The 12815-nt window shown below is 40.4% G+C and overlaps 1 protein-coding gene across 2 annotated transcripts in view; it reads right to left on the bottom strand.

The window, feature by feature from the left end:
- Positions 1-12815, bottom strand: part of LOC122661037 — a 207419-nt gene that overhangs the window by 157757 nt on the left and 36847 nt on the right. For both annotated transcript variants that reach the window (XM_043856340.1, XM_043856341.1), the window contains exon 7: positions 6758-6819. In XM_043856340.1, the coding sequence (XP_043712275.1) occupies positions 6758-6819 (62 nt within the window). The remainder of the gene's footprint in view (positions 1-6757; positions 6820-12815) is intronic.

Here is a 12815-nt window from a genome sequence, read left to right as displayed (position 1 = left end):
TGGGGAGAGAAAGAAAAACGAGATTAGGGAGAGGGGAGGGATAGAAGGTGATCAAACACACCTGCTGATTTCCAATTAAATCCAATATTCAATTCATTCTTCAAATCTTACTTTCATTGTTGGATTACATGAGTATATAAAGAAAATAAAAATGACTCTTGGACTTAAGCATTAATCACCTGGAAGCTAACTCCAATAAAGCATTAAATTACCTAGAAACTAATACCAAGTAAAATTAATTACTTACCACAAATTTTTGGACTCCCACATAGAAACTGAAAAGTCTAATTAAAGCACCTAGAAAAAGAAATCAACTCATTAACTAAGCCTAGGAAAATGAAAAGGCACTTTAAGAAAATTAAACTCAGGTCTAGTGGCTCTTTGAGTTGACTTCATGGGCCCCACCAGAAATAATATTGCAAGGACTAACCCTGGCCAGCTTAACTCACGGCTGGGATTAATTGGGGCTGGTTCTTGGCCCTGCGGTTTGAGTCTAGTTCTGATGTGGACCAAAACAGCATGAGGGATCTTCTTCAGGCTTGATACTGCATCAGTTTTTCTCGTTTTCTCCACATTTGTTTTTGTTTCTCTTTGTGTGTGTGTGTGCATCATGGAAGAAGAACTCTGTCAAAACTGCAAGTATCGATCGGGTTGTCTTGGTTTTGCAGCCCACCGAGACGAGATAGAGGTCAACTTTAAATTCGACCTGGTTTCAAGAGGATTTGCATGGTTTCAACACTGTTTCTGCCATATTTCGATAATTTCATAAGTTTCAACCTGAACACCTATATAAATTCACTTATCCCTATTGAAACTTGAGGAAACCTAGTTCAAAACCAAGGCAGACACTTATTTATGCCAAATATCATTCAAGTAAATGTTTCATTTACTTACGATATTATTCGTAAATAAGCAAATACACCGCACCTCCTATTTGAATCCTATAAAAATATTTAAAAACTCAAATTCTAAAAGGATAAAAAGTCAAACCCCCAGTTCAAGAACAAAAACTGGATTTTTGACGGTAGGTGCAATTGTCAACTTTTAAATTTTGGGGTTTGTCTCAAATCTAAAATTCCATATATCTTAATATGATAAAAACATTGCTAAATGTTTTGATAGACATCAAAATATTTCCATTCAGAGAGATTTTAAAACACATTTGCGAACACCAAATTAAGTTTGACCAGAACATAAATCAGATTTAAGCAATTGCAATTCCAAGATTGCTTAAATCTGATTTATATTGAAGGAGTTATGTTCCGGTCAAACCTTATTCAATACCATGTCCAAGAATAATATACACTATTAAACTTAGGTCAAAACCACATGTATTATTTTGAGTGTTCTCTATGTGAAACTAATACATTGATTGGGTTCAAAATGTCAAAAATAGACAGCACAACAAGAATCAGGCAAAAAAATACAACTTTTGGGCCTCGAAACCAAGGTTTCGAGTTGGCCTGAAGAAAGTACCAGGTTCCGACCAAGATATGGTCGAAACTTGGGAAAACTCAGCCTGGTGCGTGTGTATGTGTGTGTGTGTGGGTGTGTGTGTGTGTGTGTGTGTGTGTGTGTGAGAGAGAGAGAGAGAGAGAGAGAGTATCATCATTGAAGAGTGGTAAGAGTCATAAGTAACTGGTAGTTCATCCCTTCGTGTGAGAGAGCAGCAGCAGCAGAGAGAAAGAGAGAGTATGTCAGCAGTAAAGATGGTAGAGCATCATAACTCATACATAACTGGAGTTGTCAGGTAAAGAAAGAAGGTGTACAATAGAGATGCTCCCATTCTTTAAGAACTGCTGCTCCATATTTTTTGGAGTACGGATTCAGAACCAAAACATTCAAGGCCCAGTCTGGCCTGGCTCGTAATGTAGGCAGGCTTGGGCCTGAATGTTAGGGCCAAAGTCCAAGCCATGCCAAGTGACAGGCCTGGCATAAGGCCTTAATCCCCTAGTAACAGACCAACCCACCAGGAGCCTGTCCTAGCCTGACATACTGCTACCCCAATATCACACTAATAGTTCATTATATTGCTGATTTTTATTTCTTAATCATAGTTGTCATCATCTCATTACCAAATTAACTTTTGCTTCTTATTGATGTAAATCAGATTGCAACTCTGTTTACTTATTCAAAACAGAGCATATGGCGCACAAGCCAAAGAAACAGAGGAAACAATAGACTAATTCAATGGGGAAGACTGATCTAGTTGGAATCGCTTTTGTCGGCAAAAGCCATTAGAGAGTAATATGTTGCAAAGGATAGCACCCGATATATCTCTCCTATCTCAGATGTGTCAATTTTCTCGGTAAAGCAATGAATCTGTCAACCACTAGTTTATTCATGGTAATTTTGTGAAAGAGTTTGATTCCACTTATTCGCTCCTTGGAGTTTGCTAAACATCTCCCCTAGATATCCTCAATCTAGAATGATTCAGGAATTCTATCCCCTTTGGCCTTGGATTTCCAAAACTACTTCCACCAAAATTAAACTACACCGATGAGGCGATGATGAAATTGGGGCAATCCATTCAACAACGACCCTCTCTTTAACGGGATGAGATCTCACTACATTACCCCATTCCATGATAATATAATCAAAGAAGACACACCAAAAGCATTCTTTGTTGGAGGCCCTATGATCTTCCCTGATCAGTTTAACCCACAGTTCCAAGATTTGGTTTCAAGTCTGGTTTCGCCCAAGCTCAAAACCAAAGTATTTCGCGAAATCGCAAAATTTCAGGCAAAACCTGGTATGTTTTGCTGGATGATTTTGATTGGTGGTTTCAAGGCCCAAATGGACAAATTAGGTCCCAAAACTTCTAGGAAACCTCATTTCAGGCCCTCCAAACATAGTGGAACCCTTGTATTTAAAAAAAAAAAAACCACACCCAAAATGGTAGTTAAACTTTGGACCCTAGTTTGGTTATATACATTGTACAATGCAGTGTACATTCTCTAATATGGCCTCTTCCACACAAAATGTAGTACTAGAACACACATAATTTAATTAAAATTAAAACAAATTAAATATGCATTGGGAATGAGACATAAAATTATAAACCAATTCATAATTATTAAATGTTATACATGATTCATTACAAAGTGCCAAAGTTATGGAAGACAAGAATACAAGCAAGTTACTCCGATGCCCATCGTAGAGTTACTGATGGATGTAAAATCGAGTCTCATTGCCAATCCTTGCCAAGACGGCGAGAAGCATCAGGCTCCAAAGATAGGGTTATAGTCCTACCAATACGTAGAGTAGCTCAGTAATGAATAGCCCAGTCCCCCTGTGACGTGAAGAAACCGAAACTCTATAGTATAGCCACTAACACACCTCTGGATGATCAGTCTCCAAGTAATAGTCCCAGAAGTGAGCAGTCCAATTGTCTGGCAGAAGCTCGTTGTTGCGCTTAGGTTATGCTTTCCTACTACCACCACATCAAGTTCCGGGCAGATCAAAACCACTATAATGTTGTTGCTGCTACACAAGAAATTTATCCTTCGACCATATCACAAATGCAGACCATGTCATAGTATAGCGGAAGAAACGCCCGAAGTCCTCCATAGCATAGTTATCCAGGCGGGCAGGCGACCATGGTGTTTTAGAGGGTAACAAGCAAGGCGACACCACCATGGCGGCAAGGCAGCCGGCATGGCGCCCAAAGCGACCAAGGAACCTGGCAACGCCTTGGCAACACCTTGATAACTATGCTCCATAGTAGCCCTATAAAAGGAATCATTAACATACTAGAGGTTCTCTAACCTAGGGTATGTATCTCTGAACAGTAAAGAGCTCGTTTAAGAGCCACTGCAACTAAATGGTGGGCTACAGTGTGTTAACGTATAAAAAATGGAAGGCCAACCACCAAGTATTTACCCTATTTTTTGCAAAAATTAATTTTTGGAAATAGTAATGTACCTTCAACTTTGAATCTTACAAAAATCTTCCAACAATGCAGCAAATCATCACTTTCAATGCATTCCACTACTGGCAAACAACTTGTTACATGCTTATACGAGAATGATTTGGCTAAAAATCACAAAAACCGGAATTTTCCAAAGGTTCCCTGTCGAAACCAACAAAATGTATGGAATGGGTCAAAAAATTTGACCCATTTTGTTCGAAATATCACTTTTATTATAAAAGGGAAGTAACATTTCAATCAATATTTTGCCAAAACGATATATATTTTGATCAAAAAAAGGTAAACCTTAGGTATCGTGTTGCATTTTGTTTCAACATCTGTAGAAACTGAATCTTTTCACAAAATTTCACCAAGATTTCATGATATTTGGAACTATGATTTAACCTCACAAACCTCTTTATCCAATCTTACTTCCTCCCTAATATAGTAATACCTAGTATTTCCTTTCCTAACATATACACAACAAAACTCTCATAAAGATATACAACAACAACAACACAACAGCCTTATCCCAACTAAATGGGGTCAGCTATAGGGAAAACTGAGGTCCCCATAAAGGGAAAGTAAATTAAGAGAAACTTAAAAGAAATTGGATAAGAAAGGTAAGTAATGGAAAATGAAAGATGAAAGCAAGAGGAAAGAGGATAGCCCACGAATTCAGGAAAACCTCCGCTACATGGTGTCGATAAAATGAATCTTGCCCTCCAATAGACTCTATCTAAGGTCATACTTGGTACAAGACCAGACTATGCATGTCATTCTTCACAACCTCACCTATGGTCATTTTAGGCCTGCCCCTAGCTCTTTTAGCTCCTTCAATCGACATCAGATCACTTCTCCTTACTGGGGCATCCTCAGGCCTCCGTTGTACATGGCCAAACCACCTCAGGGGACATTCTCGGAGCCTGTAGCTGATCAGGGCGACTCCTACATCCGCTCTAATATGTTTGTTCCTCACTTTATACTTCCTAGTTTTGCTGCATATCCATCTTAACATCCTCATCTCTGCAACACATAGTTTCGCTATATAGCACTTCTTAACTGCCCAACATTCCGCCCCATACATCATAGCCGGCCGGACAACAATCCTGTAAAACTTTCCTTCAAACTTTAAAGGAATGTGTCGGTCACACCTCTCCACTTCATCCATCCAACTTTAATTTTTTGCGAAACATCATCATCTATGTCACCTTCTTTGTATAAATATATATCTACGCAATATCTTTCGCCTTGCAGCAATAGGGATGGAATCCAGAAGCAAGCAAAGTCGAGTATATCAAGAGGAGGTATCCAACAGACTCCAATGGTAATATTTTGTATTTGTACTATTATTCGTGGCCTTGATAAAAAAGGGTGTACCCATTGCACGAGGCTCCTGCCACTGGGGTCTGGGGAGGATCATAATGTGATGCCTAATAAAATTTGTCACTTCATCCCAAAAACAACAAACAAAAAGAGGAACTCAGCACGCTATACCAGGAAATTGAGAAATACTTGGCTCCTTTAAAGCATTCAGAAGGCTTGCTGATCAAAACATGAAGAAAAGGCCAAAACAATGTTCAAGTGAACAGTGTCACAGCCGGAAAGGATAGGCTGCACTTGAGAAGATTATATTTAGTTTCTGTTTTCATGTTACTAAGAATTAGTTTCTATTTTTATGTTGCAAGATTTAGTTTCTATTTTTTAGAAGTTTAGTCAAAAGACTACCAATTTTGATACCTTCTATTTTAGTAGGTTTCTAATTCAAGTAAGGCAAGTCCAATCCCAAAAGGAGATTGCCATTCTCATTAGCTTCTAATTCTTATACTTTCTATTTTCTGTTTGACTCAGCTATGAGCCCTATTTAATGTGAGGCTCTAGAGGCCACCCCACCACGATTTTGAGAAGAAGAATGAAACTTGCTTTTGAGCACTGATTTCTCCTTGTCATATTGAGTGACAATGAAGAGCTCAAGGAGCCTGGCTGAGAGAGCCTAATCCACCAATCCCAACCTTCAACTTTCCTTTTTTTCTCTATCTCCCCTTCCTCTCCATCGATCTTTGTGTGCTGCTGCTGCATCATCCAATCGAGTGACCCAGCTTCTGTTCCTGTGTGTTGACTCCCTGCTGCAACTTCAAGGCTGTGGATCTCTATATTCCATCAACAAACCCTGCTGGTCTTGAAGCACATCATCCCCCCCCCCTTCTATTACCTCCACTCGATCTCCTATTTCACCCCACGCCACAGGCTGAAACCTTCCATATGCACTAACCTTCTATTTTCATTCTCCCTCCTCCATCTCCACTTCTGGACATCAAGATTGACCCAAACTTGCAGACAAAGCTCATACCATCAAGGTCTACAATCGGTTGCCATTCGAGCTCAAGATCAGCTCTGTTTTGAAGGTTTTCCATAACCTTCTGATTGGTGTTCCTCTTATATCTCAACATCCAACCATCACATTGGATGAGATTTGGAGCCAAGAATCCTCTTACCAACCTCTACACTCGATCCAAGTTTGACCATCATCACATGGATAGTTTGACTGGAAACCCTAAGTTTCTAATTCTGAGTTTTTTCCAATTTTTGAATTTTGTGGGTTTTTGGGACTAGTAACCTAGTCTTACATTACTTGTATATCCAAAGAGTTGAATTTAACTGAGTAAAAAATAAAAATGATCTTAAAAAAATTTACCCACGCACTTGGTCCAATCACACAAATATTTAAGAAGACTCGGCAACCAACAAAGTAAATATTCATGATCAGAAAACAAGAGAAAATCTCTCACAATTTCATTTGATTTGCATGTACATTGAAGGGGAAATTTTTTTGAACAAGAAAAATACCCAACAATATTCTGCTTCATTATCATCAGACTGGAAAGCCTCAACCCAAATACAAACCATTCCTGGCAAGTATTCACCAAAGTCAGCAACATAAGTTGTTCCAAAGCACAGTAGAATGCAAAGATCAATCGCAATTTCAAATTCAATCAAGGGAAAATAAAATATAGCAATTTTACAAAAAGTAAAATAAGAAAATAATTAATAACTCTAAGTAGAGAAAACAACCCCTTTTGAAGAAATGAAGGACATTCAAAGTAATTATTCTCTCTTGATGTTAGTTAAACAGACTAAAATAAATGCAACTGAAACAGTGAAAACATGCAAAGATCAAAACAGGAGAGTTTAGGATAAAGCTGAGACAACTCCAATATGAAAACAAGACATGATACCTACGTGGACCACCTCATGGGATTTCCAGTCAACAGCTCAAGCCTAGCCAATCCAGCATGAGTGAGTTGAGAATAAAGGCTGTGGCTTGAATTACAAAAAAATGTAGTTCCGCTTATCTTTGTCAACCGTAGTTGTCAAGGTATAGGCTCCCAGGTGACACCACGCCTTATTTGATGCAGGAAAGGACCGCCTTGGTCACCTAGGCATCACCTCAAATGCTTTGGCCCACCTTGCTGCCCAGGAGGACACCATATAGTATGGTATTTTTTTTGTATATTATATGAAATGGATAAAAATTCTAACCCTATCATTGGTTTGTGTACATAATTATGAAGCACATGTGATACATGGAATCATACTTATTTACATGCTCTATAATTATGTTTCTTTATTATATGCTACTACGCTCTTAGTTTATTACTTCTTTTTTTTTTTCATGAATTTATTATATCCTATGTGCTTATTTTCTGTTGGTTTGCTCATATTAGGTCACTACTAGCATTAATTATATCATATTGTAATGATACATTTATATTAAATTACTCATATTGCATTACTATCATAATTATATTTATGGCATAGAAACTACTATAATGCACTCCTAGGGCACCTAGATGATCCCTAGTCAGGCATATTGTCCCCTTGGCAGTTGGCACCCCTCCACCGCCTTGACAACTATGTTATCATCAATAGAAGCCTTAAAATAAGAGGCAGTCTAATTGTCACCCTTTCAGGGAGACGAAGGAGGTGGTAACCTGATTTTATCTACCTCTTACGCATTGAGCAGACAACATTTATGAGGTATAAATGTTGAATTCGCCATCCAATTGGTCCAATGGGAGGAGATGAATCTCTCAATCACAAACCCTTCACGTTGTAGACCTACAAATCCAGGGTGGCAAACCAGAGAAGAACAGTGCAAGGGCCAAGTGATACAGATAAGTCACCAAGAGGAATTATTTTATTGAATATAAGCTTTCGGTTGGGTTATGTATGTGTTGGGCCTTTGATCCCATGGGTGTTCTTTGTAATGGGCCACTTTAATGGGCCTAAAATATGGGTAGAAAGTGGAAAATAGGATTTACTTCGTTAATTTAGTTAACAGTCAAGTTTTGAGTCAGTTTCTTTCATTTTTTTTAGTTTCCTACTCAGTTTTGGGTTAGGCCTTTCCTTTTTAGTGTTTGAGTCGGTTTTTGAGTCTTCTATATAAGTTTGTAAGGGGTTACATCCCTGTACACGAATTTGATGAATGAAATTGAGAAGAAAAAACATAGCTTTGTGCTTTGCTCTGTGAGAGTATGGTGAGATGCCAGTGGTGAGAGACCAAAATACAGTGAGAGGCTGTGAGTGAGAAACCCAAGTCTGCGAGAGATTACCCTATCATTTTCTTCCCTTCTTTGATTTCTTTTTTTTTTTTTTTTTTTTATATTGTTCTGAAAATTCCTGCAAATTTAAGAACCGATCGAAGTATTTACTGTTATCGGACCTGAAGTTTGTGACCCTTTTTTAGACTAGTTATAACTATTAACCAGTGACTGGGCAATGGTGATCACATCTTCTTTAATTATAGTTACTAAGAAGAGAATTAAAGTCGTGATCAAAGAATGGGCATAACATGTCAACCGAGATGATTTTTGAGCTTCAATTCAGATCTATGTTTCTAGGTCAACATCCACTTGGGAATGGCTAATTCTACTCAAGCTACACCTCAGAGAAGAAGGACCAAGAAAAGTAACTAATCAAGGCAAGCAAGGTAGATTTCAGAACTAAGTAGAAACAATGACAGGCAAACCTGATAAGGTTTAACCTTGACCTAAAACCCTTCAAATGTAGCACCCAAGTCCAAAAAAATTGCAGGATAGGAGGAAGTCCTTTCTTCATTCTATTTGCCACTTTTGCCTAAAGGTCAAAAGTTTGTCCATTTTTTTGTCACTGTAGTTCCATTCAAAACATTAAATCTACCAAATGAACGAGACCAAAATCTTGCAACCAGCATTAAGTGGTATTAGACTGAGATTTTTCCTCCTCAAAAGCTAAAGACTTTGAGACAATGAGACTACAGTAAGAGCTCCTAACTCAAGTCTACCTCCATCATGCATTTTAAGGGAAGCAGTCCATGTTTCAGTGGCTGGAAGATCTTCATCTTGCTTTCATCCAGCAACCTAAACCAAATTCTACCAGCGAAGAGCTCTTGGTCAGCTAGTTTAAGAAGCTCTCTGGATTTTTCAGTTCCATGATTCCATCATGTCAACAAACTTGAATAATCAGATTTTTTTCAACATCCTATCATATAAACTCAGGGACAAGTTCTCCTCCAGTGGGGGAGACTGACATAGCACTGACAAGTGAAAACCCTAAATATTGATGCTGAATCCAGTCTCCTTCACAAGAATGCTCGTAAAAGGATGACGAACAAGTCAGACTAGGCCTGTGGTTCAGCTTGGTCTAGTCTTGGTATGATCTGATCCAGTTGTCTGGTTCTCTTCAAAAAGAGATCATGGATCTTATGTTTGATGTATTTTCTTTCTGCTTTTTGTTTGTAGAAGGCTTGATGTGTTCACATTCCAAGTCCAATTGTGTCTAAGTAGTCAATTGTGAATGGATGTATTCGCATTCTAAGTCCAACTTGTAGGCTTAATGTGTTTAGACTATAAGTCAAAAGTTCGGGTTTTTTTGAGAGGCTATAAAGAAGTGCAAGGGCATAGGCCAAAATAACAATTTGGAATAGATGATTGAAGTTGGCTTTTACCTTCATTTTTCCGTGAGATTCAGAATAGTTTGCTGTGAGATGCAGTGACAACCTTTGGTGGGATGCCAAGGAAGGAGTTGGTGGGAGGCATAACAGATCATCTTCTTCTTCCTTCTTCAGTAATCTAAATGTCAGTACTTGGGCTAATAACTTCCTACAGTTGGTAAGAACAAATCTCCATTCTATTTAGAATAGATTCTTCAGTTCTGGCCATAAAGCTTCATTAACTTCTTCTCGCTAGACCTGTGTTAGAACCTTGTTGTAGACTTGTCTTCTTACAGGTTTCGAGGTCTAATTCCGGAAGTACTCACTAGTATCCTTGCTGCTCACATGTGTAGTTCCTACAGCCCTCAAGCTTCAGTTCAGTTGCAGAAACACAGAGTTTCTATTTTCTAAACCCTACCTACCTGTGGTTTTTAATTCTGATTTTGGAAGTTACCTTCTATTCACTGGCACTGCTCACAGGAACTGAAGACAAGCCTCAACAGATGCTATCAAGTCAATTCAGCCTCCAACTCTGAGTTTCTAATTCTGGCCCCATTAGGTTGACCAGTTTTGAGTCATAGAAAATCTCCTAGTCCTAGTTCATTTTCATCCCTGCAGTTGTGGGTTTCCTTGGAAATCCTAGCCTCAGCACTAAAAGGTCTAGGATCCCACTAATGATAGCAACAAATTAGGACATCCTTTTTATTTCAATCTATTTCCATCAATTTTAGTTAGGGCTGCTTTTATGAGATCAAATTTGTCTTGGTTGTGTGGTTTAGGTACCGCTTGAAAGGTTATGAAGTCAACTATCCAATCAGACCAAGATCCATCAGATCCATTTCTTCTTCTGTTGGCTCCTCTCCTTGGGGCATTGGAGGTGACTTCAATGTCGTCCACTTCTCCCATGAAAAATTGGGTGGTTCCCCTATCGACCACCAAGCAGTTGCAGCTTTCAACTCCTGTCTCGAGGACTCTGGGCTAAATGACCTCAGATGGTCGGGTGCTGATCTCACTTGGCACAACAAACGCTCTGGCCCTGACAGAGTCGCCTGCAAACTTGACAGGGTCCTCGTCAATGACACTTGGCTTTATTCCCTTCCTTCCTCTTATGCCTCCTTTGACCTTCCTGGTCTTTCTGACCATTCCCCCATTTCTCTCTTTGTCCTCCCTTACCTATCCTTTGGCCCTAAACCTTTCAAGTTCTTTGACATGTGGTCCTCTCACCCTGACTTCCTCCCCCTTGTCCAATCGGCTTGGAACATTCCAGTCCATTCCATCTCCTCCCCTCTCCTGGCCTTCTCCAGAAAGCTCAAAAATGTCAAGCTAGCACTCAAAGCCTGGAACTCCTCCACCTTTGGTAACATCTCCTCTCGTGTCTCCTCTTGTTGGGACACCCTCTCTTCCATCCAGCTTCGCCTTCAGGCTGACCCCCTCAACGCTTCCCTCGCTGAAGAGGAATCCTTAGTTGCTTCAGACCTTACCTCCTCTCTTTCCCAAGAAGAAAGCTTTCTTAAGCAGAAATCCAGAATCAAATGGCTTGAGCTCGGTGATTCTAACACCGCCTTCTTCCACCGCTCCCTCAAAGCCCGCTCCAATTCCAACTCTATCCTCACCCTTTCCTCCCCTAATGGCTCGACCCTCTCCTCTGTTGATGCCATCAAAACTGAAGCCGTGAACTACTTCACCGGTATCTTTTGCCCCCTGTCCCCTCTCCCTCTCCCATCCCTGCTGACCTTATCAACAAATTTCTCCCCCTCCACCTCCTTAGCTCTCTCAGTTCCATCCCCTCTGACTCTGAAATTACCTCTGTTGTTCGCTCCCACAAGGCTAGTAAAGCTCCAGGCCCAAATGGGTTCAGTATGGGATTTTTCTCCTCTTGCTGGGACATCATCAGTGTCGAGCTTATCAATGCCATCAAGAGCTTCTTTTTCAACCCTTATCAAATCCATAGCATCAACCACACCTTCCTCTGCCTCATCCCCAAGTCCTCTGGAGCTTCGTCCATGTCCGACTTCAGGCCCATCTCTCTTTGCAACCTTCTCTACAAGTTCATAGCCAAAATCCTTGCTAACAAGCTTAGCCTTGTCATTGATTCTCTTGTCAGTCCCAACCAATCTGCATTCATTGCTAGGAGAAGCATCTCGGATAATATCATCCTTTGCTAGGAAATTGTCTGAGGCTTTGACCGCAAGTCCCACTCTCCCGCTACTCTCTTAAAGATTGACATTCACAAAGCTTTTGACTCCATTCGCTGGGATTTCATCTCCCAAGTCCTCCTTAAGATGTCTTTCCCCCCCCCCCCCCATTTTTGTCAACTGGATCCACTATTGCATCTCCACCCCCCGCTTCTCTGTTCTCCTAAATGGCAGTCTGGCTGGTTTCTTCCCTCCCTCTGCTGATATCCATCAAGGCTGCCCCCTCTCCCCTTTCCTCTTTTGCCTTTCCCTTGAGGTACTCTCTCGTAGCATCTAGTCCAAAACCGACCTTCACCTCATCTCCCCCATCCCTAAATGCAAGCCTACCAACCTGACTCACCTTGCCTTCGCTGATGATCTCATGATCTTCTCCAAGGCTGACCCTCTCTCCATTGAGTCTATCATGTCCTCCCTCCTTCTTTTCCAAGACCTTTCGGGGCTTCGCATTAACCTATTGAAGTCTCAAATCTTCCTTGCTGGGGTCTCTGACTTAACCAAAACCTCCCTGTCCTCCCTCACTGGCTTTACCATTGGAACCCTCCCAGTTCGCTACCTTGGCCTCCCCCTCATCCCTGCTAGACTTTCAGCCCACCACTACTCTCCCATTCTGGATCTCCTTCGCAAGAGGTTGCAGCTTTGGAAAGCCAAACTCCTTTCCTATGCAGGTCGTCTCAAGCTCATCAGATCAGTGCTTCAGTCTTGCTACATATATTGGAGTGGTGTTTTTGGCCTCCCTAAG

Source organism: Telopea speciosissima, chromosome 5 (assembly GCF_018873765.1).
Source record: "Telopea speciosissima isolate NSW1024214 ecotype Mountain lineage chromosome 5, Tspe_v1, whole genome shotgun sequence".
In the NCBI taxonomy this organism is placed as follows: Eukaryota; Viridiplantae; Streptophyta; class Magnoliopsida; order Proteales; family Proteaceae; genus Telopea; species Telopea speciosissima.
This window is presented reverse-complemented; position numbering and strand designations above follow the sequence as displayed.